The sequence below is a fragment of the Oryzias latipes genome, chromosome 12 (genome assembly GCF_053564925.1).
Source record: "Oryzias latipes strain Hd-rR chromosome 12, Olatipes_Hd-rR_3.1".
Classification (NCBI taxonomy): Eukaryota; Metazoa; Chordata; class Actinopteri; order Beloniformes; family Adrianichthyidae; genus Oryzias; species Oryzias latipes.
In genome coordinates, this window is record NC_136248.1 from 16,487,921 (window position 1) to 16,514,273 (window position 26,353).

At 38.8% G+C, this 26,353-nt stretch overlaps 1 protein-coding gene across 30 annotated transcripts in view; it reads right to left on the reverse strand.

Annotated features, from left to right (window-relative positions):
* Nucleotides 1-26,353, reverse strand: part of rimbp2a (RIMS binding protein 2a) — an 85,482-nt gene that overhangs the window by 40,669 nt on the left and 18,460 nt on the right. For 15 of the 30 annotated variants that reach the window (XM_078955763.1, XM_020707768.3, XM_020707767.3 and 12 more), the window contains 2 exons: nucleotides 4,716-4,805; nucleotides 2,164-2,286 (listed from right to left, as the gene is read on the reverse strand). In XM_078955763.1, the coding sequence (XP_078811889.1) occupies nucleotides 2,164-2,286; nucleotides 4,716-4,805 (213 nt within the window). Of the gene's footprint in view, nucleotides 1-2,133; nucleotides 2,287-4,715; nucleotides 4,806-20,235; nucleotides 20,432-26,353 lie in introns of those variants that run through there. The other 15 variants (XM_078955784.1, XM_078955782.1, XM_078955779.1 and 12 more) reach the window with 7 other exon arrangements.

Sequence of the window (26,353 nt, forward strand, 5' to 3'; positions counted from 1 at the left end):
CAGTGATGGTCTGATAAAGTAATTACGTCTTGTGTTTTCATTCTGTGCAGCCAATTAGCTTGATATCTATGCTTTTGGTCTTTGGGAGGAAAACCCAATGGAAACCCATGCAAGAAGAAAAAGAGCATACCAGCTTTCCTTAGAGGTTAAAGTTGACATGCCAGAAGGGAAAGTCCTTCAAAAAAAGAATTTTTGTTTTTGTTTTTTTATTTCTTTCTGAGTTTTACAGCCCACAACAACCAACATGTAAAGTTATCTGAGCGTTTTCTTGAAATTAATCTTAGTGACAAACATTTCTCCGCCGTATCAGAGAACTGGCCGGGTTTTCTCATATACGTAAATTTCTCTCTCAGATGCTCTGACAAACAATCGATAAGAGACGTGGGGCGGTGGGGATTTGTAATGAAAGTGTCTCTCAGCGTGGTGAAACTGTGTCTGATTGCTATTGGCAAACAGTAACATCATAAAAAAGAGCTTCTTTGTGAAAGAAGAGATGCTTGGCTTCATATGTTGCCTGCTTTGATCAGTTTCATCGTTTTCTACCCTTCAGGACAAAATGTGTCAAAGGAGTTTATCCAGACAAAGTTGCAAATTATGTAAGTTAAATTAAAAGGTACAGAAAGGGTTTTAAAAACTTCAAAGAAATATTAAAATCGTTAGTTTCTGCAGTTTATAAATTCAGTTTCAGGATTTGTGAATCACTGAGTGCTGATTTCTGAAGTTATGAATTTATCTTGAGTTCGCCTTATGGTCTTTTCAATTTACCAGACAGCACTAAAATACGCCAAATTTAAGAGATTTATTTTTATTAAAAACAGAAAGTTTGGGGTAAGAATGAGACTTTCTAAGAGATGCCATAAATGTATTTTTTTATTTTATTTTGCAATTTGTACAAAATGTTCATATTACGTCCACTTTAACTTTGAAAAGGATTATTTTTAAATGTTTGAATTATTATTTGTACAATATTGAACTGCCAGATCCATGTTATACCTAAACCCAACAGCCCGTATACGTATATACCTTCTTTGAAGGTCCAAAGCGTTTTACATTCCCATTCACCCATGCACACACATTCACACACTGATGGTGGCTCAGCTGCTGAACACTGGCACCAACCCATAACCACCAGGGGCAATGTGGGGTTCAGTGTCTTGTCCAAGTTCTCTTCAACACATAAACAGGCAAGACGGGAACCAAACCTGCAATCCTGCAATCTGCAATCAGAGGTCGACCGCCCTACACTACAGCTACCCTAGGATAGGGCCCTGCCCCTTGCCTCGTTTGACAGTCAGTGCCTGGTGACCGTCATCTGCGAAACTATTCCTACATTCCTTGCATTGGGGTGGCTCTGCCAGAGGTAGTTGCCCGTGACAATGAAGCACTGAGAATCATTCGGGCACACAAACCCCTCATCCTTCAGATAGTGGCAGTTAAGGTGGGGTGATGGCACCCAGACACATCCCTAATGATGCATTATGGACATGTCTAAATGAGAGAAGGCCTTGTGACAGACCCCGAACACGCTGGATAGAGAAAGCATTTCTCAGCTGGCCTGGGAACAAGAGCTGGAGGAGGCGGTCAAGGAAAGAGAGGTCTGGATTTCCTTGCTTGCTTGATAACCCTCAAGCCATCTGTTTTTCTGTGTCTCCTTTGCACATTAAGTTAGTTAACAGACAACTGCACATCAAGCCATGAGGAGTTAAAAGTGTTGATTTTCTATTGACAAACCGTTTGAGGGATTAATGCAACCTCAGCAGATTCTGAAGTGAAGAAAAGCAGCCTTGCACCGATATGCTAAACTTTACATTAGCAATGTGCTGCATCACTCAATGTTAACAATGTGTTGCATATCGGTGCAAAGTCTATCTGAAAAGTCACTTTTTTCTTCGCGTCAGAATCAGATGATTATTGTTGATCGCATACATGTCAAAGAGTTAAGATATGTCAAAGAGTGTGCATTATATAGCTTTCGCCGGCAACATCTCACATTTTAAATTAATCAGAAAAGACTTTCTTTTACTGGAGTCAAAGCATCACTTCAAACAACTTGAAACATATAGTGTAGATGAAGCAAGAATGCTTTAAAGTGATCAAACTGTAGGCAGGACTAAAGACGAGAAGATATTGTACCTAAATGAAGGTATACATCAACTTCTTCACCTTTAGAACATGTTCAAGGTTATCAACTTTGACTTGGAGCTGGCTCTTCTGCTGCTGGGCCGTGTCTCTTTCTTGACTCACTACAGTGAAGGTTTGTCTTAGCTGGTCATAGTCAGACTGGACCTGCAGGTGTTTCATTCCCAAGCAGAAGGTAGATATTAGTGAGGTGTCAGCAAAGAATATCACGCTGTCAACAGATTAAAAACATGTTGTTAACTGTCAGAGCAGATAGCAACAGACAAACTAAAGAAAATAGCCACTTGTTTGAATTTTCAGGGTTGTCGTTTCCAATTATAACAAAGTCGCTATGTGGCTTTAATAGGGTTGGATTTCGACCTACTTTTTTACATTCATGAACAGAGGCAGTTGTTGTGCCTTGTTGGCTAGAGGGTAGATGAAGAGTTTGAAATCTGGATATAAATTAATCAGCATATTTTCATTTAGCCTTCCGTGTGACAGAGCTGCTGACTTGAGCTGCCTGTCTCATTTTCTGACATCAGCTACACAGCTGTGACTTGGTTCTGCAAAAATAAAGCTTAACTGAACCATCCCTCAGCCAAGCAACTTCTGCTTATTAATTAAGAAGGCATGAGGCAAGCCCAGAGCAGAAGCACGACACATTCACATCTAACGTTATTTATAAACTCGTATTTTACAGCTACTTCTTTGATAAAGAAGTTTCCACACAATTAGGTTGCTTTCCAGAACCCATTTAAATACCCACTTCCGTGAAAATTGTGTTTTTGGTATTTTAACATGTTCTTGTAGCATTTTTGTCACAATGGAGGACATATATAAAAAAATTGCAGTTGAAAAAATCTTGGAGCAAATTAAGTAGGTGCTATAATCGGCAGGCCGAAGCTCCCTGCTCTATTCTGATTCTCCCACTTGCACACAAATAGATTCATGAACGTCTTCATTCTCCTCTTCAGGCTGGCATCTAGCGTTATACAATAACAGCTAAATATCTCCAATATTGCTTGTCATGTTTGTCTGTAAGCTGGTGGGGAAGAGTGTAAACAAAGGAATGATGGGAAATGAGGGAAGGTTACTCACATCCGCAACCCAGTGGTGAATTTCTGGATGAACCTCTGCCGTTCTGGAGAAACTATGTCCCAGATAATGACACAGATCTTATGATCTTTGCTAAAAACAGCACAATCCCAATCAAAAGAACACTGGGAATTATTTTATATTAGATCAAAAGATTATTTAACTAAGAGAATAAGATTTCATGTCAAAAATAATTAAAGCATCAGTGAAAAATGGTACAGACATACTGTAGTGATCAATATAAGATTGGGTTTCTCCAAATAGATTACCCTTAATCTTACACAGTGGAATTTTACAGTGTGAATTTTTCTATTATAGCTGTCAGAAAAATCTAATTATGTGCAATAATTCTCCTCAATCCTTAGAACGATTCTTCAAGGCAAAAACCATGATCACTTTCTCTTATTATATCACCACTCCCTTGTTTCCTCATGTCACGCTTGCATAGCCCATCCCTCTCTTTTTTCCCTCTTCTGTCAGCTTTGAAAATACCTCTGTATTCTGCCCCGTTTTTCCAGGTTTGCCCTGGCAAGCCGGACGCTTTCATTCACAGACGATGTCTGGTGGAACCGAACATGCTTATAGTCCCACTTTCTTTTCATCTCTGTGCCCACCTTGTCGGAGCACAGATGGCATCGTTTTTGTGGAGCAAGAGCCTGGACACGTGTTAAATCTGCCCCCTTGGTGAAAGTCCCTATTAGTGCCAGAACAGCTAATCGCCTGCAATCACAGACGGTCACTGCACCCCACCCCAACCCCCCTTATGGGACTGGATGCAAAAAACATACATAAATAAGGAGGGTAAAATTATTCTATCTATCTATTTATCTATCTATCTATTTAATTATTTGTACAGAGGATTAGCCCCTTGAGATGTCCAATATGGCTTGTCATTTTGTTGCACCAGTAATGTTAGTTTGGGGCTGTAAAGGGGCTGTAAGCTAGAGGGAGAAAGGCCGATGATGGGAAGTTCGGCTCGCAACTAATTTCTAATGAGCCTCTGCCGCTCTGCAGAAACTATTCTTTCATAACAATCTGAATAAAGAAATACTCAGAAATACGATTTTATGCTTACATTTTTTTACCTTTGATCTCCATCATCAGAAAAATGCAACAAGAACATGTGAAACACACCAAAAACCCTATTTTCTTTGGAGTAGGTCTTTAAGTGTTTTTGAACCATATAGGTTTTAAAGGATTAATTGTTGATATTTTATGTGTGTGTGTCAAAAATCGCAGAAAAAGAAATTGAGAGAAAGTTACATGTGAGAAGAGAGCCCCATTGATGAATAGAGGGCAACTCAGATCCAACATATCACTGAGACAGTTATAAGGCTTTAGAGCTTGTGAGGTGCAGCATCCATGAGGTTAGATCAATGCAGGCTCTGGTCAGTCATCGATCATTTCTGTGTGTGTGTGTGCGTGCGTGCGTGTGTTTGTGTCCTTGTTATTTGTGATTTTTTTTTTGCGTTTTTCATGAAAACACGTGAAGGCCTCACCTGGTCATATTTGGACGCCTTCAGCTGGTGCTTGATCACCTCAAAGTTCAGATGATTTTTCTCTCGCAAGGCCGCCTGAAGCTTTGCTTTCTGAAAAAAGAAAAATACATGATTACCTTGTTTTATCAAGATGCATCTTTATTGCGGAGGCTTTCTGTTTGACTTCATAGTGTTTGTACTTTATCTCCAAGCCTCTGTAGGAGATGGAGAGAAAAGGCTCTTCTCTGTCTGTGTGCGTGCATGTGTGTGTGTCTCCAGGCAAATGCGTGTGTGGACAAGGCATGCTCTAAAATGCTGACTGGAGGACAGAAATCCACAGCTGGATACTGTCACCCTCCATTTGAAATGAACTACCACAAACAGAAACAAGAAAAAAATCAGAAAAGGTGAGAGAAACAACGTGACAATCCAACATGACGTAAGCAAACAGGCGAATTATGAGGGTAAAAGCCCATTAGGTCAAGATGGGATATGTAAAACGACTGAAAAAGAGGTGTGTAGTTTCTGTCTCCTCTGATCACAGTCAACACTCGCGGGCAGGACTTGACGTGCTGCTGGTGCTGCAGGTACACAAGCATTACATAATTATGCCAGTCTAAAAGTAGGGCAGTGCTGTCCTTCTCCCATTACCCTGAGTGTGCGCGGGTGATTTCACTCTGACTGACCATAACCTGCAGTAAAGCTACGTCACCTGCCTTCCTGACATTTCCAGCAAGACAACATTAAGATGTGAGTAAATTACTTGTTTTACAACCACTGGCAAAATAAAAGCCTGGAATCACCACTCCTAAGGGAAGTTCATTCAGATATCGCAGGGGGTAAATGAATCATGGTTATTACACAAAACAATTTCACTTTGTAGCAAAATAGAGGATGTTTACAAAAAAGAAATCATTCAGATTTTTTTGAAGTACTTAAACTATTTTTTTTTAGCTTGGAAAGACATTTTAGAATAAAAACATCTTCATTAAATCACATTTACATTGTCTCTGGCTGTTAATCCAACTTAAAAACAATGAATTATGATTTTCCTTTATAAAAACATTTTCTTTTTTTAAAACTCTCATGTTTGCTTGCTTCTCAGAAGAATATCACACCATTTTAGCAGCATGCAATAATTTTTTTTATTTAATTTTCATGTTATTTCTTTTTTTTCTTTCTTTTTCACAAAACAGCATTGAAAAGTCAGGCAGTCTGTAAGTCTGTTTAAAAAAAAGAAAGAACATTTTTGCTTAAACTTTGCTGCCTGTTACTTTGAAACTGCAAAATTACATTAAGATCATTTCTTCCTCTTTTGGCTTCTCCCATCAGGGGTCGCCACAGCGAACAAGTCGCATGGTAAACTTGGCAATGTTTTATGCCGGATGCCCTTCCTGACGCAACCTTCTCAAACTGGGCTTGGAGGAGGTGGAGAAGGGAACAGGGGGCAGCCCGGAGTCGAACCCTGGTTTCACGGTTGGAAGGCGCCGCAAACAGCACGAGCTAAACCGGCTCCCTACATTAAGATCATTTATTGAGAAAAAATGATTTTTTTAAGAACCCTGTTGGGCAAAAGTGTGTTTGCTTTAAAGAATTAAAGAAGTTTCGTTTATGCATCATAATTCAAGACTAATAAAACTGGATTTAATCCTAATTTAAACACATGGATTTTAAATTGCTTTAAATTATGATAATCATATTTTAAACCTATTTTTTAGCATCTAAAGATAAGTCTTTTATATTTTATAGAAAAACTTGGTGACAAAAAATGTACATTTCTGTAATTTATGATGATTTACAGTCTAAAACATTTACATTTTGAAAACAAATTTCAATAAATATTTAAAAACAATGTTTTATCACTAAAATATCTACTTTTGTGCTGATCCACGTATCTAGTACTATTCCAACCAAAAAAGGAGAAACCTTTTCTGTGAACTTTTGCCCACAAAAGATTAACCATAAAACTCTCAGCTGCTGCAGCTTTCCCATATATTCAAGGAACTCCCTGAACTCCAGCCAAGAGAAGAAGAGAAAACAAGAGGCGAAGAGCAGGGCCTGCCAAACTCATTCATCTGCTTGTGTGATGGGAAAGACGTGGCCAAAGATGTGGAGGAAGGACGCATCCGAGTCAAAGACAGACAGCGCACGAGGCCAGGAAGACACAGAGTGGTGAGTAAGTCCACTCGTGTACGTCTTTTGCCTCATTAAATCAGGGCAGATTACAGATCTGCAGTGGACAGAACAGCACTCTGCTATTGCAGCACCCACAAGTGGTTTTGTCCTCCTGCCTATAACTCCCAACTAAAGAGACAAGACAAAATGTCAGCTGCCGTCATTTCCTGTTATGACACGTCACTACATGGCTATTTATATTTGTAGGATTTTTTTCTTATTTTATATTTGACACCCCGTGGAATCGGGGGTGGGAAGGATGGAAGGATAACTGAGAAGACAGAAGCCATCAAAAGGGAACTGACACAGCACTGCCAGGGTTTCTCAGTCTGGTACATCTCTTTTCAACTCAACATACCTCTCTGTCAGTGTAGAAAAGTTTGACAGAAGCTGTGAAATAAAGAAAAGGTGGAAGAAATGAATGACCTTTTATGTTTTTTTTGTTGCAGGCCTCAGGAATGATGTCTGCTTCCTCACTTCCTCTCACTTCCAGCAAATCACACATTCACAGCTCTGCTTAGCACTCTAACATCTTGTAAATAAAGTGTTATGCCGCGAAGCCAAGGGAAAGACACATTTCTCAGCCAATTTAGACCTTCAATATGGGCAAATCAACAAAGAAATCTGGTTGTATTTCTAAAACTGAGAATAATTTGGCACAAAAGGATAATTTCAGGTGTTTGGCTTTGACTAATTGGGACATTTGAGATGCATATGTGCGTGCAGAAAAGTGTAATAATGATAAAGGCAAAAGACCTCCACCCCACAGTGCCTAAAAGTCTCTTACAGCTTTAGATTCTGATTTTAATCGCTTTATCAAGCCAACATGTCCTCAGCATCAGTCACAAAACCAGCAGAACACCCGTCTCACTCCGATGAAATATGTTTTGTAACATGTACTTGTGACATGTTTCTGATGGTGAAGGGTATATAAGAAAATGATGCTTAAAATGGCAGTTCTGACCATTTTTTTTTAAATCACTGTGAATCAGGAGCAGACAAAAAAACGCCATTTGAAAAAGATTGTAGTTGTGGCATTGAAGCTACAATCGGCACAAGCTCTATTCTGATACATCCACTTACAGACAAAAAGATCCATAAACGTTTCTATTTTCCTGGTCAGAGCTGGCATGGTTCCAAAATGTACAGCTGGATAGTTTCAATATTGGTTGCCATTTTGTCACACCGGTAATGTTTGATCCATCAAATACCCTTCTTTATCATCTACCAATATTTCATAAAATCTTTTTCAGCACAAATTTACGACATGTATTAAAGATCATGCCTTGCTATTTAGACAAACAAGGAAAAACAGAACCTTATGGATGCCTTGCAACCTAAACCAAAGAGAAAAACAAGCTTTCACTCAGTGATTATTCACACATCCAGCTGACAAAGCTCATTAATGCTGCTTTGAACGCAGCACAACAGCAGAAAAGGCTGTTGAGATTTGATAGCAGCATATGCTGCTTTCACTCAGAATTGTTTTTTTTTTAACATCCATGTCATTTGTCAAAGATGCAATGCACCACAACACTGTGTTTTCATTAAGGAGGCCTTTTTTCACAACAGGGGATTTTTTCATGAAATAAAAGTAAAAATATTTCTCAGCACACTACAAACGTTTGCTAAAAAAATATGTTTTTTATCTTAATATAAATGTATTTACCATATGAAACAACGTGCAAAAACGCGCAACTTTTAAAAGTTCAATCTGACCAAGGAAGCCTTTAGGCCAAAAGCAGCAGGCTGTATGAGGTATGCTCATTTTGTGAAAGGTTATAATCATTTTGCCACTGCATAATCCTTTTTGATCTGACATCAAACTAATCACTGAAAGGCTACAAAAGCACCATAACTAAAACAATTACAAATGTTTATGCAATGAGTCTGGCTATTATAATGTCACGCATCACTGGACAATTGTGTTGCTGCGTCACATCTTTATTGTCATGGGGACTGTGTGTGGGTTTTTTTTTACTTTCTTAAGGCCTCTAATGGCCAATTAAGTGTTTTTGTATATAAAAAGGCTATTTATGGCTGTGTGATACTGTAAGTTCAACAGTATAATTCACAATTTTGAAAAGAAAAGAAAAAACCCAAGCGACTCTTCTATTTGTTAAAGAGAACGTTAAGCTCTGTTTAATCAGGTGTAAATATAATTCTGTCACAACTGCTGTTTATAGCTTTTTAATTAGATTTTATGGATCTCACCATTTTTAATTAATGTATTTTTTATGTTGATGGAAGCCTCATTCTTTTAGACTGCAGTTTATTAATGGAAAAAAAATTCAACTGGTTTTCAGTTTTCTCATCCTCTAGGGTTGCCAACACATAATTACATGGAAAGGATTTCATTCAATGAATGAGAGCAAAATATAGTCTGAATTGTACCGATAATACTAATCATTGCGATATCTGATGGCATTAGCCAGCAGCAGATGATATCGCACTCTACAGTTGATAAAGGAAGAATCTCATTTGACTGATGACTGTGAATGGGCCTCTGGCGACTGTTTCCCCGGGAGGATTGTCATTAATTAGATGTCACATAGGAAACATTTTGTCCCAGTTAAACCATGGGTGGAGAGATAGTGACGACATCTGTTGTGTTGTCTTTGGTGTGAGAAACGGTGAAGTCACAAACAGGTTCGAACCATATAATGGATAACTGAAAGCCTGGTCTTTTTTTAAGTCCCACTCTGATGGTGTTTTTAACATTTTCTTCAGGCATTTTTTCTCATGATGAAGGCCATGTATGAAGATTTAAGCTTAAAATGGCATTTCTGAGAATTTCTTTATTCAGTGTTGGACTTTAAGACAATATTAAATTAAATGTTTAAGCAGCTCAGAAAGATTCTAAAATGCAGAGACGGGAGGCACACAGTTCCAGGGCAAGGGGCTTATTCAGCGAACAAAAAGCACAAAACTAAAACAAAAAAGTTTTAGTTTTAAACAAAACTAAACTTACTGTAGGCAAAACATGAACACATGGCAGAAGGGAAGAGAAGATAATGGACCAGCACCAGAGGAAGGCAGAGACAAGACTTAAATACAAACAGGACTGACAAGACACAGGTGAACATGATCAGAAGAGATTGGGATCAGGGAAGTAAAACTCAAAAGCGTGGCAAAACAGGAAACCTTCCAAAATAAAACAGGAAACAGAACTCAAACATGACAGAAACAAGACGGAAAGCAAAAAACCAATACAAAGAAACCCAAACCATGACATTAATGGGACATTTAAAATGTAATTTTTAAGGTAATACATCCTCAACAACTGCTTTCTTGTCTAGTTTTAACAAACCCATGTCAGACTGGTCCTTTTTACAGGTTTTTGGACTAAAGACTGCTCTGTGAGTTGTTGATGATGATGAGATTACACCCTGTGGTTGTCTTCAAAGTGACTTCATATAATGAAGCAGCACCAGTCAATCTTTGCTGATGTATCTGCAGCAGTCAGGACCAAGGAGAGCTCCTGAGAAGCTGCTAAAGGTCTCTCTGTTTAACTAATTTCTACCACATAATTGGGGGGGAAAAACACAAAATTTTGATTCAGGCCATGATAGAAAAGGTATATTTTTCTCCAATTAAGTAGTGGAAGGCAGCGGTAATGAAAATAAATATTTTGAATGTCAGCAGTTTGTGCAGAGGCTGACGGGCGAATCTGCACCACTATGCAACACTGCAAGTGAGACGTTTGTGTTTCTTTGGGTGGAAACTCACTTCAGGTTCTATAAATTTCCCCCTCCAAAATATGAAATCATTTAGTGTAAATAAATAGAAAAAAAACTAAATAAACAGAAAGTTCACCTCTTTATAGAATTTTTAAAATACTAGAAACTTTTCCCCTCCTCAAGGATATCGCTGGACTTTTTTCATTTTTCAAAAAATATATATAGTTTAAATAGTCACAAAAATACAATAAATTCAATTTAAAACATATAGAAAAAAGAATTAAATGTTTAATTTACTCTCCAAACCACTTAAGAAAATTAATAATTAGAAGGACACACTCTGAAGGGTTAGTATCTTCTGAAAAGGTTGTAAACTGATGCCATAAATCTCCACTTGAATAGTTTGTTATGAAACTGACAAACATTTAGGAGGATTAATTGCATGGCTTTAGATAGGTCTGCTTTACAGCATAAAAGATGGCATACGTTACAGAGTTTGTCCTCTGAAGGGCTTAAGAGGCGTTTGTCTTTTCACGAGAATGTGTGACTTCAATCCCACTTGATCATCGGCCAAACATTTGCTTCCTTGGCAGACGGTCCAGAGTCTTCAGAACATTTTGGGGATCAATCGTTTGTAATGCTGTTAATGTTGTGCACCACAGCTGATTTACAACAGACAAAGACATCACATCAGAAAATACTGCCTTTTCCTGCGTGCACACTGACCTTTTTTTTCTCTTTGCTTTCTTTTTTTTATGTTAAAAGTAAAATGTCACGTGTACAAACCTAAATGTAATTAATAGATAATTCATAAATTCCCATTGATTTATTCCCTTTGCAGTTGCAAAGCATTGGCAGCGAACGTTGATCTATGCCGTTAATGTGTCTCCACAGGTGCCTCATACATAAACCATAAATGTGTGGTTAATCTAGGTGATGGACTGTGAGTGTGCTCAAATATCATGTGTGTGATCACATGTGTGATGCACAGTCAGGGGACCCCCGGGGCCAATTCTACAATGTGTAAACCATGGACACAGATGTCAGTGGTTTATTGCGACACAGTGAAGCATGGAAAAAGGAGTGCGTGTGTCTGAAAGTTGCATTACTAAGCATTACTAAGCAGATATTATCTAAGCACACCTAAACAATAATTAATGTGACTAAATGATGTGTGGAATAACAAACAGTTAATGAGGTTCTCACTATAAGAAAAATGTTGTCCATGAATAGAGTAAGATAAAGATCTTTGTGAAAACAAAAACAAAAAATCACAGCGGTTATCCAGTCACAAAATACTTGTAGCAACTAAAATCAACACCGTCCACTTCCCAGAAGACAATGTGGTCTATCATTTTATACAATCAAAGAGCCCTCTGGGATGTGTAGCTGTGGGTTTGTTCAACCCTCAAGACTAATTCAAAGACATTTTTGCTCCAGCGCCCTGGTGGACACACATGCTGCATTGGTTTGACTGTGTGTTGCGCACACATGTGACCTCCACACTCTCCCCCTGACAGAGCATGGGACAACTTTCGTTGTACTGAGGGAGAAGATAAAGAGGAGGCAGCGAGAGGCCAGCACTGCCATCAGGAGGGATTACCTTCTCTGCAGCGACATATACTCTCTTCCTCTGTTTCTTAACCAGGTGTCTTGCTTCTATCTTTAAAATAAGTCAAGTTCACGATGTTTTTGTGTAATATTTCATCTTCTTTTAATACTTTTTCACTCTTACTTCATATTTTGACTCTTCACCTTGTATGTAAATGAAACAGGAGACCAGTATGGAGGAGTTTTTTATAAGCAGTTGATCTTTTAATTGCATAATGAAAAATGTGGTTTCAATTAAAAAAAATTCTTCACTTTTCAAATGTAACAGAGAAACCAAAAGTTAACTATTGAGTATGAGTAACCAGATACCAGATAGGCGTATCCCTGAGTTGTTTTTTATCCTGAGTAGTAGGTGAAGTTGGGCTGTTTTTAATTCACACAAGTTAAATTTTCAACCTATAACCAAGGTTGCTGTACAGTTGCCCTGAAGTGCAAATCACACCAACAATGTATAAGAAATATGTATAAGAAATCAAATCTAAATTTCAGAAACCAAAACACTATTCCAAAAAATAAAACAAAATAAAAAAGGAAACATTTCAGATAACAATAGTATGTTTCCAGAAATTAAAAGTTAAAATTAAAGTAACTTTTGGCTGAAATTATGAACAAACATTTTCATAAAAAAGAAAAAAAAACCTTCAGAAAACAAAAGTAACCTGGAATTTCCATAAATCAAAAGGAAATTCTATAAAATGAAACAAAAGAAGAAAAAGTGTATTTTGATTTTTTGAATTTTTTTATTTATTTCTAAAGTATAATTTTGTTTCTTTGTGTGCTTTTCTGATGTTTTTAGTGATTATTAAGTGTGATTTGCGATTCAGGCCCACCATAATACGCCCTTAAATTAAGCAAGTGCCAGTGGTATATTCCAGTTCATTCCAAACCTTTTAGTTCCATTCTTGCCGACTGGCCGATGTGGGTCATGGTTATCAACCTGGTGAATCCAGAAAGATCTTGTCAGAGTGGAGATGCTGGAAAGGTCGGGGCAGCTCTTTCCTACCTTTGATTGTACTAAAATCTATAGTGCAAGCCAGAACTGGTGGAGGAAGACTGTGAACAGACGTTTCGCCTAAAAACACTACTTAGTTTGGTTAGTGCCTTCCACTGTGTTTTTCTTAACTTCTTGCAGATCAAGTATTCACAACTTTTTGTTTCTTTCCTATTTATTTACCCTTGGGTTTGATTTAATTCCAGTCATTTTGGCTTCAGTTTTGGTTTTGTCCTCAACCATAGATTTCTGGGAAAGCGATTCACTGTACATTCTTGTCCTAAAGGTATTGGCACCCCCATAAAGCAAGGGTGCAGAGGAGAACCCAGACAAAAGTTTGTGTTCTTTGCATGCCGTGATGAAATGCTCCAGCTGGATTGCATCTCAAGGGAAAGACACAGGCTTCCCATGAATTACACATGCCCATGGCAACTATTAGGCCATGGGACTGTGCATACTGAACTCTGTGTGTGTTGCAAGTACAGTCTACGGAAGCAGACAGTGAGAAGGATTCTTGCCTCCACAAAGTTGCCAGTGAAGCTTCAAGTCAAACGCATGTCACAATGCATTCGATGCGAGAAGGACCTCTCGTTCCCTGAGGCCGAACAAAGGATTTCCGAGGGTGGGAAAGTGAGGAGCCCACGAGCTGGTGAAGGATTACATGTGCTTTGTTGGATCTTCATGTTCACATAAAGCTGGGATGGACCTTCGTTTGCAGAAGGCACAACACACCCACCGTATAATGCAGGGAAAACAATGTGAGGGACACAAAAGGCAGGAAAGTGGGGAGCATCTGCATCCATGTGCAATCCCGTCGGCGTGTTCTTTCACACACTTAAACGTACAGGATCAAATACATAGTCACATGACCCCAATCTGCAGCAAAACATACTGCACAAGTACTAAATAATTTATACATGACCTCATTGCACAGTTAAATGATCAGTACGCTTAAACACCCCAGCAGAGACTGAATGGAAGTTTCCTTCATGCAAAAGGTAAAAGCAATAGTCAGTTGAGTCATTTCCGTTGAAAGTTATTATTGTACTTACCACCTCATCCCATGTCTACTCCTTGATAACAGGAAAATACTAACTATAAATAAGTTTGTAAATCTAGTGCTGATGATTATAATGAAACATATAATACAGCAGAGTGTAGCAAGACAAAGCAGCAGGAAAATGTTAGGCTTATCCTGGTTCCAATCTACAGCCAGAGGAACTCAAGCCATTACGATTTTACCCATAATGAACTACAAGTGAGGCTTTTGAGAAAATATTTAAGTTGGTATATTCATTTAGAAGAAAAATGTCCCTATTTCAACAGAAAAGCGTTTATTACAAAACGTTGTAATTATACATGTTTTTAGAACACATTCTGGATATCCTTATCCTTCCATTATCTTCTTTAAGCAAAATGCATTGATTGATTGGAGGCCACTTTGCTTTTAAAGTTGCTTTACTAGGGAATTGCTGTTTTATGATGAAGCTGACACAAAAAAACAAAAGGAAGTAACCAGAAAATGAGGAAGAAAAAAAGAATTTTATGCTTTGTAGTGGAATACTAAGGTTTCGTAATATAGATATATAGAATATTAAAGAGTAGTCAATTTTTGTAATGACTACTCTTTTAAATTGTTGTTCACTAATTAATAAACAAGTTTTTTTTTTTTTTTTTTTTTGGGTTATACTCCATTGTTTTGTGCCAAAACAACCCCCTGCCCACAGCATATTGAACTGCTCCATCAGGGCTGAGTATGTGATTTTAGAAAGAACGATTTTGTATCTTTAACATTGCAAATTAAAGATGTTACCTGTCCTGGTGAGAGGGGCCTGGCGCCTGACGTCACCAGCCGGTAACGGAGATTCTACAACTAACCCCAACCCTAACTCTAACCCCTGACCATAACCCTAACCTTAACCCAGAAGTGTTCAGACTTCCTGTTCAGGTTGAGGACTTCCGGTTCTTGACGTTGATGTCTGCAGCCAGGTCCTCTTGAGACAGTTTTGATGGTATTTGTTTTTGGGCTTAGTAAAAAATAAATTACTAATGAGAAATTACCTGTAACCAGTCTCTGAAACTGGTAACATATATATTTTTTACAAAAAGTAATTGGTATCAAATTGGAATCACCCATCACTACTTTGCTGTGTGATGACCTGGTGAAGTACGTAATAAAGTAATAAAAATAATCTGTAAAAGAACCAATCTTAAAAATAAAACAACATCTGTTTTTGTTTTAAAGTTACTATAAATCATAAGGCACCTGGTTAAAGTTATCCAAACATGGGGGATGCATTATTGCGACCTGGTCATTTTTTTAATTTTTTCTGCCACCGTTCTTTAAATGTGTGACATTTTAAATTAACTAAAGAAGAAGTGCAAAAAAAAAAAAAAACAGATTTTCAAATGTAATAATTAATAAACAAAAGAACCATCATAAAAAATAATAAGTTTACCTCCACAAAATCTCAAGTGTTCTAATTAAGGTTCTATTGTGAAACAAAAGTTTAAAAGTAAAGAACTACGTATTTGTTTTTATCATCTGTATAAGAAATAAAGTTCCAGGAACTGCAGTGTATATAACACAGCACTGTGGAACCTCCTGTAACCCAGCAAAGTGCTTAAAAGCAAGCTGCAGGCATCCTCTGGGCACGCCTTAGTATCACAGGGTAATAGGTGACAGTTACAGCAGCTCAGGTCCTGTCATGTTGTCTCCCTCTCAACAGCCTCACCTTCCTGACATAGCGCCCCCCCAGTTATCCTCAGTGTTCGGTCCACTGTGGACCTCTGCCCTAATAATCCGAGCCATTCCAGACTTCCACACATTAAAAGCTGAATAAGGGAGGAGAAAGGCTGGGTGAAGAAACAAGCAGCCACTAATCAAGGCACAAAAAAAGAACAATTTAGATAAGAGCATGGAATTAACTAGTTATTTAAAAAGAAGAAGGGGGAGTGACGGATTGAAAAGTGCGATCAGGAAAGAAGGGGGGCCAAGAGGAAGAAACAGTGTAAAAAAAACAATTACGGGGGACACTGGCAGACACTCAGCCGTGTGGAATTAACAGGCTATTATCAGCATGCTCCTTTGCCAAAGGGCTCAGGAGGAGGGTGCACATGAAACACTTTAAGCTTCTATTTAGACTCGACATAAGTATAAAACTATTTCACTGGGTCCAGAATGAAAAAGACCCATATTCACTTTAACCAAGAGATTTAAATAATGACTAATGGAAAATAGAGAGGAAAAAACAAGTCCCAAGAAGTGGAAAAAACATTTGAACTAGCATTCAGAAGAATAGCATTATATGATTGGTCATCCTGAGCGGGCAAAGAAAATAAACACTTCAAAGCATTACTGTATTTTTGGCACTATAGGGCGCACTTAAAAGTCTTAATTTTTTTTCAAATCAATAGTGCCAGTTATAATGTACCCCATACATGGATTAATTCTCGTTGTGCCTGACGTTAAAGCGATTTTGAGAGATATACGGCGCTCTGTCAAATTGTTTGCTTGGGTGTTCTTGTGAATACCCTATCGCAGCTCACGTGTAACAGTGTCAAACTCTGATTTTTTATTTATTTATTTATTTATTTATTTTTTATGGGGATAGGAGTTAGCACAGTCACAATCAGCAATATCAGTCTTTTATTTACGTGTTGCAAACAAGATTGGGTGTTACAGGGATTGTGAATACACTAATGCTGTGGCTGTGTCAGAATTCCCACTCTAATCCCTAACTACTAAAAAACGATATAGTGCGGGACTATGTAGTGCCCTGGATTTTAAAAGCAATTTGGATGCCAAGCTCACTACTTTTTTTTTAAACACCGAATATAATGTCATCAATTTCACAAAGTTAAAATATAATATGAGCGTTTTGCGATGACCATTTATGAATCCAATGTCTTCTGAAGATAAAAACGTTGATGGTTCATTTTAAAAAATACATTTTTTGGCAAAAAAATGTTCAGACCCAATGCATTGTGGTCTATATTCACCAATCTAGTGAGCATCGATGCACACTGGTTTTTCGCAGAGACTTCTGGGAAATTTCTAGGGCACTGGATTTAGAAATTGTACATTCGGACAGCACTACAAAATGGCGAAAATACTATATAGTGCTCTATGTAGTGAGTAGTGAAGAAATGTATACACAACCTGTGTTTTCTATTTTTTTATGTGTTGCTATAACAATATTAGGAGTTTGTCACAGTACGTCTCGTCATTTTTGTTTTTAGTGGTATTAGTCTGTTTTTTTTAAGTGTAGCAAACAAGATTGGTAGGTGCATGTATTGGGATGCGCTAACTTGGCTAACGTGTATCTGTGTCGGACAGTGCTTTTTTTTAGGTCTTACAACCAACATTGCTCACAATAACTTTTGTTTTTGCTATATCAGTTTTTTTAATGTGTTGCAAACAAGGTTTAGAATTACAGTTACTGCGTGAAAGCATTAAATTCTGATTTACTGTCAAACTTATCTTTTACTCCTGTGTCTCTCTCCATGCACCTTATATTTTGGTACACCTTGTATACCAAAAGGACAGTTTAAAAATAGACCCCTCAATGACAATGTGCTTTATAATCTGGTGCGCCCTATAGTGCAGAAAATACAGTATTAAAATAAACAAAAGGACACGTTTCTTAATCAAACAACATTTTGAAGCTGTGTACTACTTAAAGAAAAGCAAACACACTCCAGGCTAAACAGCACTTAAACACTGACTGTGTTTAGGATCTCAATGAGAAAAGCATCTTCCACTGTTTTGTCTTCTTCTTCTTACACTTTGCAGCTTGGCCCCGCCCTCCTTCCATTGCCTTTCCTCTCTGCAGTGTTTTGTGTCCGTCTCCTACTACCCTGTAACTTCTGTATCTTGAAAAGCTGCCAGCCAAACGTGTGAAGGAAACGTTCCCTTATTGTTTCTGTCTGCTCCTCTCCCAGCCGGCTTAAGTGACAAAGCCTTTGGTCTGCGTGCTGGCAATCAATGCGGCGCTCACTCATATTCAGGCCCGCGTTCACATTCGGAGCTGTACACGCTGGGTATACAATGCTGCAGGGGCGAGGGGAGGGGAGAGCAGGGTTGCTATAGAAACAGCTCTCTTTCAGGTATGAGTCAGGGGTGGTAGAAAGTAACAGTGAAGTATCGCATGTAACAAATCTGATACCCTTTGAACTGTGTGATTGTAAGCCTCAATCAAGAACTGGAAACCAAAGCGATCTAATTTATTTTGTAGTTAATATTGCATGATTAAAGCTCCTGTCTGTAATCAATCTTTGCCAATTATACAAATTAGAAAAACATCTGGAGAAGTCTCAAAGCTGATGTTTAAAGCTTTATTGGGCAGGAATACATGCAGACTGTGCTGAGAACTGGCAAAATGAGGGGAAAAATCTATTTGTATGCACGGCTCTTCTGATTTTCCCTTGTCTCCACATTTTGCTTAAGCGTGCACATGGATGACAGGTGCTGCCACACCCCTTCCAAATTGTCATCTTAAAGATTATTTGCAGCGCCTGCACATTTGGGTGTCTATTGGCTGCAGGGCTCCTTTTCAATCTAGCAGGAGAGAAAATGCAGTCATGAGACTGAAAACACATGTTTCATTTCCCATGTCTTCTCTCCTTTCTCTCTCTACTTTCCCTCTAGGACACAAACAAAAATAAGTTGGCCCAGCGCGATGTGTAGAAATAAAATAAAAAAGGGGAGGGGGGGGGGGGGTTAGATCACACTAAGATCAAAAAAGAAATTGGTACATTCAACACATTACAGACGAAACATAAATTTTGCCTGAATCTTTCAAGGCTGAATGTTCCAAAAGAGGACTTGCTCAAAGCTATCTGTTCAAGCTCAGCACCAATGTTCTCCATCCTTGTCATAAAATGTTTTTCCTTTGGCGCCTCATCCACCCACGCAGCTGTATATTTCAACATCTTTGTCACAGAGACATATGTGAACAAACAACGAGAATTCCCAAAAACACACCTGAATGGAGAAATGTTTTAGACAGAAACAGACATTTTTTTATTTATGCTTTAAAAAGATCACATTTTTAAGCATTCAATGATTAAACTAAGACTAGTCTATATCAGGTGACCTTCTACTTGTGTTTAACGTTTGCCTTCAATTTGGTCTCTTAAGAAACAGGGGTCACAGCAAAAACCTGACAACGTGAAGTTAAATCTGAATTAACAATTAACCAAAACAGTTTGAACTAAATCAGGACAGTTTTACACTTTTTAGAGTGCAACAGTACAGGTTTAACAACTTTGAGTTAAACAGCAGTATCATCTGCAAATAGACACAAATCCTTGCCTCTCAATGACTCATAGAGTTGATGTTTTACTCAGCCACTGGTGAGTTATTATTCACCACGAGCACCTGGCAACCCTTGGAAACCAGGAAAGGCTCATGTTTCTTAATGATGTCAACGTGCACACACACACACACACACACACACACACACACACACACACACACACACACACACATACATATACACACAGTTAAAAACTAAATCCATTTATTTGACAAAACTCCAGACTTTTGTCTTCCTCCCTAAACATCCTTAAGTGAAAGATCTGAGATCACGCATTCCCAGAATTGAAAAAAATGGAAATGCTAATGGAAATGAAAACATAACCCTCAAGATTAGACTCAAATGACAAGGCAATACCAACCCAGACTCCAGGAGAACTCCATTCAGACACATCTTCACATGTGCCTTTTCAAAGATAAACCAACCATTAGGACTTGTAACCCCACCCCACATCCTTCCACACGCCGCACACACCCACACATCTCTGAACAGGTGGCTCCAGTCAAGAAACAGCCAAGCTGGATGTTGCTTTTCCTCACTCCATCCCAGAAGAAACAAAATGTACAAATCCTCTCCTTCCCACTTCCCCGTGCACATCTGTCTTCTCCTGCAGCGACTGCACAGACAGGTTTTCCCAAGCTGCCTTGCTATGCTAACCCCCACTGCACTATATATAGGAGAGCTAAATCAAACACACTCGTGCCAGGGATGCAGACAAACAGCAGAAGTGGAGAGACGGTAGGGTGATGATCAGACGCGTTTACCGTGTGTGCTGGCTAGCAATGGAGCATCTTTACTGATGTGGCGCCCAGTCCTTCTTCCTCCTTGCTCTGGTCTCCTCTCCTCTGCCTCTCTGTATGGGTGGGGAATTGTCAAACGGCTGCAGTAGCAGCAGCAGCAGCAGCAGCATCAGTGGCTGCTCCAGGGCCCTGTCTCTCCCTACATCTCTCTCTCACTCTCTCTCCGTGTGTTTCCTTCGCCCCCACGCCACACACTCTCTTTCCCATCTTCCCTTTGCTCTCACTCTCCCCACCCCCGAAGACCCTCCTCCTTAACACCCTTCCTCCTCCATTACTTTCTCCACGTCTCATCTGTACATCCGCTCAGTGCCCACCCACCCCCACCCCCTTATCTCTCTTGAACTTGATGGGTGTGCAAAGCGCTGCAGAAATCAACTCTGTTGAATTAATCAGTCAGTTCAACATCAGAGAGCCAGAGGGAGATGGAGAGGTTTCAGAGACAGAGACATCCTAAAATCTGGATGTCATGGATGATTCATTAGAGAGTTAAACTGAATTCAAAAACCTCTTATTAGTACCACATTTATAGTTTCTGGCTTAAAGTTGACTTTAGAATCCCACTCAATCATCGTTTGATCCATTGTAAAAGCATTCCCAGTTGTCTTTTAATTATTTTTAGACAAAATCATATACCCTGTGTCGGTTTCTAGGACATAGTTTCTGCAGAGCGGCTGTAGTTCATTAGAAATCCGGCTCTGAGTTGGGGGTTGGTCTGTGGTCTTGGAGTAAGCCCACCCCCTTCTTATTATCCGACTGGTTACATTCTGTCCCACTACCGTACAGCCCTTCACATCCCCAACCTAACATTACAGGTGCAACAAAAGTGGCGAGCAATATCGAAGCTATCCAGCCGTACAGTTTTGAGTCAAATGCCTGCTCAGACGAGGACAAAGACTTTCGTGGATCTAAGTGGATTCACAGGATGGGGAAGAGCAAGGATCTTGTGCTGATTGTAGCTCCTACATCATACCTAGCTTTTTGCAACTGCATTTTTTATCTCATTCTGCAAATCAGAATGAGATACTCGGAAATGGGATTTTAAGCGTAATTTTCTTCATATATACGTCCTCCATCATGACAGAAATGCCACTATTACTTGTAAGAAAACACAATTTTCTGTGTATTTATACAGACAGAAAAAACTGCCCAACTGTTACTTGTTCTAATTAGTATATTTGTAATCTTTAGGCTGGAAAATTGAAAAAAACCAAATACATTTGGTAAAAGGTTTTTTAATTTATTTTTCAAGGATTTTCTTTTTCGTAAAGAAAAAAAATGTTGCTCCAGGTAAGTGGCCATTCCCTAAAAATTTTCAAGATGAAGCCCATTAAAACACAGCCCAAACAAACTGGGATTTTACCGTTATTCCAGATTTAGTTTACTTTATGCATAATCCTAACAATTTCACAGATTGTAGCCTTTAACTACAACAAGCACACACTTGCTATCACACTTTCTACAGTGCTATGCCACAATGAATAATTATTATATGAAATTGACATCAGCTTTGCAGTGACTCATGCATATCCTTTTGCTGTATGTGTGAATTTCGCTATACTGAGGTTACCCCTCTAAAATGCTATAATCCAGTTAAGGGGATTTTAAATTAATCCAAGAGGCCCCTATTTCGATGGAGCTGTATTTTTGGAACACTCAGTTTCAACACAGTTTTTGCTCAGTTTTAAGAGAAATGAAAGTCAGCATCGTCAAAGGGTGAATTTCTAAGTTTGTTTTTTTGGGTTGTTTTTTTTTTTTGGACATTTGCCTTGTGGGTTTAGATATTTAGCTGTGGCCTCCAACATGTCTGTAATGTAAACCAGACATGGCTCTTCCTGATAAGCATCACATCATCTTAGATTAATGCTTGTTGAAGCTGCACAGGCCTGGTTATGGGCTGCTGGTAAGCACTCTGCCTGGGTGTGGGCACCAGGCAGGCTAACAGAACTGTTTAAAAGGGATTTATACACACATTAGACCATTAATGTGAAAGGGCAGAGCTTTGCAGTCATCGTGGAAGATTATTCATTGTGGTGCAAGAAGAAACCATTGTTTTTTCTTCAGGGGTTTGGTTTGGTTTGAATAAGTAATGATTGAGAAGGATGTGGAGTATAAAAACATGCAGAAAGAAATAAAAGATTTTTGAAATAATGGGTGACATATATTATAGAAAACAAAGCAAATTCAAAACACAATATGTTAGAACGATTTATGAAAGTGTCTTATATGAAGACCCACTCACCCTCCTGTAAAATTATGCAACCACAACCTCATGTTAAGAACCCAAGTAAACTGCGGGTTCTTGAATGCTAATATACCCCATGGTGTTCACACTAAACAAGCAGGGAAGGGCCTCTTGTTTTTTTTACAGTGTTTACTAGCACATGTCCGTCACCCCCAGTTGGAAGAGTCTTGGTCCAAAATGTCGAAGCTGTGCAAATCTTGTGAATGTTGCCCCAGACTTTTTACTTTTACTTCTGTATTTATATGAAAGACTTGATGCATAAATCCAGCCAGGTAAAATCCACAATTATTATTTTCTCGTTTGTGATCAATTTTCAAACGGTTGGCAATTCCGCGAATTAAAAGGGACGCCATCCATATGTCACTACTAAATCCCAGTTGTTGATTGGTCAAAGTTCAATCTGCAACGTGCATTGAATGGCCAAAAACTTTTTACTTAAAGCCAGAAAACGATATGGAAGTGGCTACTTGAATGCCTGTTGCCAAGGGCGATATGAACGTATCACTTTGGAACAGGGGTCACAAACGCAATGCCCGCGGACACATGGTTGCCAGCAAGGACCACTTAAACCACTTAAACACTTGCAAACCGTACTCTTAAAAAATTTAGAAAGGGGGATAAAACCATGAAGCATCAGAAAGCAACAAGTTGTTGGATGTTTATAATCATTATGGTCAGGTTTAGATGTATAACAAATCTTAAAGGGGCGATGCCTGTCCACACACCCTCAAATGTTACAAACATACCTGTTGACTCCAATAATGTTCACATACAAAGAGGTAAACATGGACATAAAACAACTAACGTTCACACACGCATACTTATGCATTCAGACTAACACACATGAAACATTTCATTCAGTCACGCAAACTATTTGTGCAAAGGTGAACTAACACCTGTGCTGGAGTGAGTGTTTATGTTCTTCTGGGGTGGATGATGGAATATAAGAAAAGAGGAAGAGTGCCCAGCCATCGCCACACAAAGACCCCCACCGCTGCAGCAGTGACAGCCAGGACCTCCCAACACCCGCACGGTAGCAGATAGAGAACAACTGCCCTCTGGGCAATCACATCTGCCACCCATGCCAGGGCCAGAAGAGCACCACCAGCCCCAAGTGAGCAGAGCAGCCCACCAACACCCACGAGTTCTGAGCATGTGCATCATTGAAATCAACTGTCTGTTCAAACCGAATGCAATTTGTGCATCTAATTTGCATACACGGTGACTGCACAGTGGTGTAGTGGTTGGCGCTCTTGCCTCAAAGCAAGATGGCCCCTGGTTCAAGTCCCGGCTGGGGAACCTGAAAAAGAACATCAGTGGGGACCTTTCTGTCTGGAGTTTGCATGTTCTCCCCATGCATGCGTGGTTTTTCTCCGGAGACTCCGACTTCCTCCCACCGTCCAAAAACATGCTTCATAGGTTCATTGGTCACTCTAAATTGTCCATAGGCGTAAGTGTGAATGGGTGTGTGATTGTAGCCCTGCGACAGACTGGTGACCTGTCCAGGGTGTCCACTGCCTTTGCCCATAAATGGCCAGGATAGGCTGTGACCCCGAAAGGGATCAAACAGATTAGAAGATGAATGAATGAAAATTTGTACACACTGTCTTTGTTTCAACTTACGTCAGAGTTGCTGCTTGAGGCTTGTCCAAAAGTGTGTTAACCTAAAGCTCCTGCCACATGTGGGAGGAACTTTCAAAAAGCTTTTCTCAACCTCATCACAGAGGACGTGGATGGTAAGTGATCAGGTTTATTTATTTTGAAGAGCTCTACAAAAGCATCAATGAGCAGTGAACCTCTCTAAGTGAAGAAAAACATTCAGACTCTCCTAGTAAGGAGCAGCAGGTGGACCGGGCTGGGGCGGGAGAAAGTGGGAGGGGGTTTATAGCAGCAGGGGGCACGGTGAAAGAATGGAAAGTAGTAAATTCTGACATCCCCTAAATCTCTTGCTTTTTTGGTATTTTTTTTTTCCGAGATGCAATGTCTCATTGCATTGCAGAATTTTTTCACGATGCTTGTAAAAATAATCCCAGAAAACAACCAAAGCTTTGTTTAGAGCAGCACATTTTTTGATAATGAACAGTTAGATCTCTATGTAGGCCTCCCACCTACATAGTAAATGAGCAGATTAGAGACTATTGATAAAACTAACAGTATTAAGCTGAAAATGTTGCACAAAATGTTACATTTTTATTCATTAAGTATTCAAAAAACTCGAGAAAACTTGTGCCGACAAGAAGATTTATGTTTCTTTGGCTTAAAAAAGTGATCTTTTGTGCCACCAATGCTGCATGTAACCACCAGGAGCAATTTGGAGTTCAGTGTCTAAAAATCTGCCATCTCCTGCAGATCAGAGGGCAAATGCTGTATCCATTGACCACAGCGACTCTTTTATGGTTACTGATCTATCAACAAGCACTTGAGGACAAACACAAATTTGAAGTTCTGTGAGTAGAGCATGCTAACTGAGGAAATCAGATGTTGTGTCTGAATTTTTTCACTGCGCACTACAAAGTGCACTATAGGAAGTTCATTATTGTACAGAGCTGTCCAAATCTACAATTCCAAAGTCCAGTGCCCTAGAAATTTCCCAGAATTATAGACCACAAAGCATTGCGTTCGAATAATTTTTCATATGAAAAAATTGCATTTAAATTCAATTTTATGAACCATTCAAATTTTCATTATCAGAACAGGGTGGATTAATGAATAGTCCTTGTAAAATATCTGTATTAATTAGGTTTTTTATTTCTGGAAATCTGGGACATCATATTTGGCTTAAAAAAAATAGTGCGCATGGGGTCCAAATTGCTGTTAAAATTTAAGGCGCACTGTATAGTTTTTTAGTAGTTAGGTTGGTAGGGTATTTAGACATAGTGGTAGTCTCAAATGTAAAAAAAAATATTTATTTGAAATGACATAATTTGACAGAAGAGTGATTTCAGGTTTTTTGAAGACAAATTAATTTATTAGGGTTATGTTGCACTAATATTACCCTTGAACTGACTAAAGACCTTTAATTAGAAGAACTTAAAATGGAAATTGCACGGTCAAAAATGACATTACACCTATTAGGCTTTATTGATTGGATGTTGCTCCTCTTTGCATTGGGGCAGCTCATTTCATCATGAGGGCTATCATCTAAGAGGGCCAGCTGCTAGCAGTGCATAATTGTTGCCATAGGGATGGTATCCAGGAGGACAGCTGTGCCCTTTTAGCAGCAACCACACAGTCTACAGAAGGTCATTCCTCACAGAGAGAACCTGTCTTTGGCTACCTATTACAGAGTGTTTCTAGGAAACTGTTCTATAGGTTTAAACAGTCTATTTTTGTCTTTATAATTAGTTTATAAACTACCCAATACAAGTATTGTCACGGATATGAGAATCCAGCTGATAGAAAGTCAAAGCAAAAAAATACAGTGAAAGATGCTGCACAAAATCACTGTCTAATAGATTCTGAATTGTTTTAATGTGATGGTCTATCACACATGTGTCAAACTCAAGGCCCGCAGGCCAAATGTGGCCCGCCATGTTATTTCATGTGGCCCGTGAGAGCATAAAAGTTTTTGATTTCTTAAAATAAAAAATAAAAATTGGTGTGTATTTATTCACATCTAGGGGGAATTAAACTTGAAATATCGGATTGGGCTACTATACATTAGGACTTAAACACTGTCCACATAACCTAACGTGACAGAATCAAATTTAAAAGGATTTATGTTAGAGTAACAAGCAAACATTTGTTTTTTCTATGCAACTGTAATTGTCACTTAAAAAGTTATTGTAAATAAATAACGTGTTACTTAACATTAAGGAGTAGTTACATTTATTTTTCATA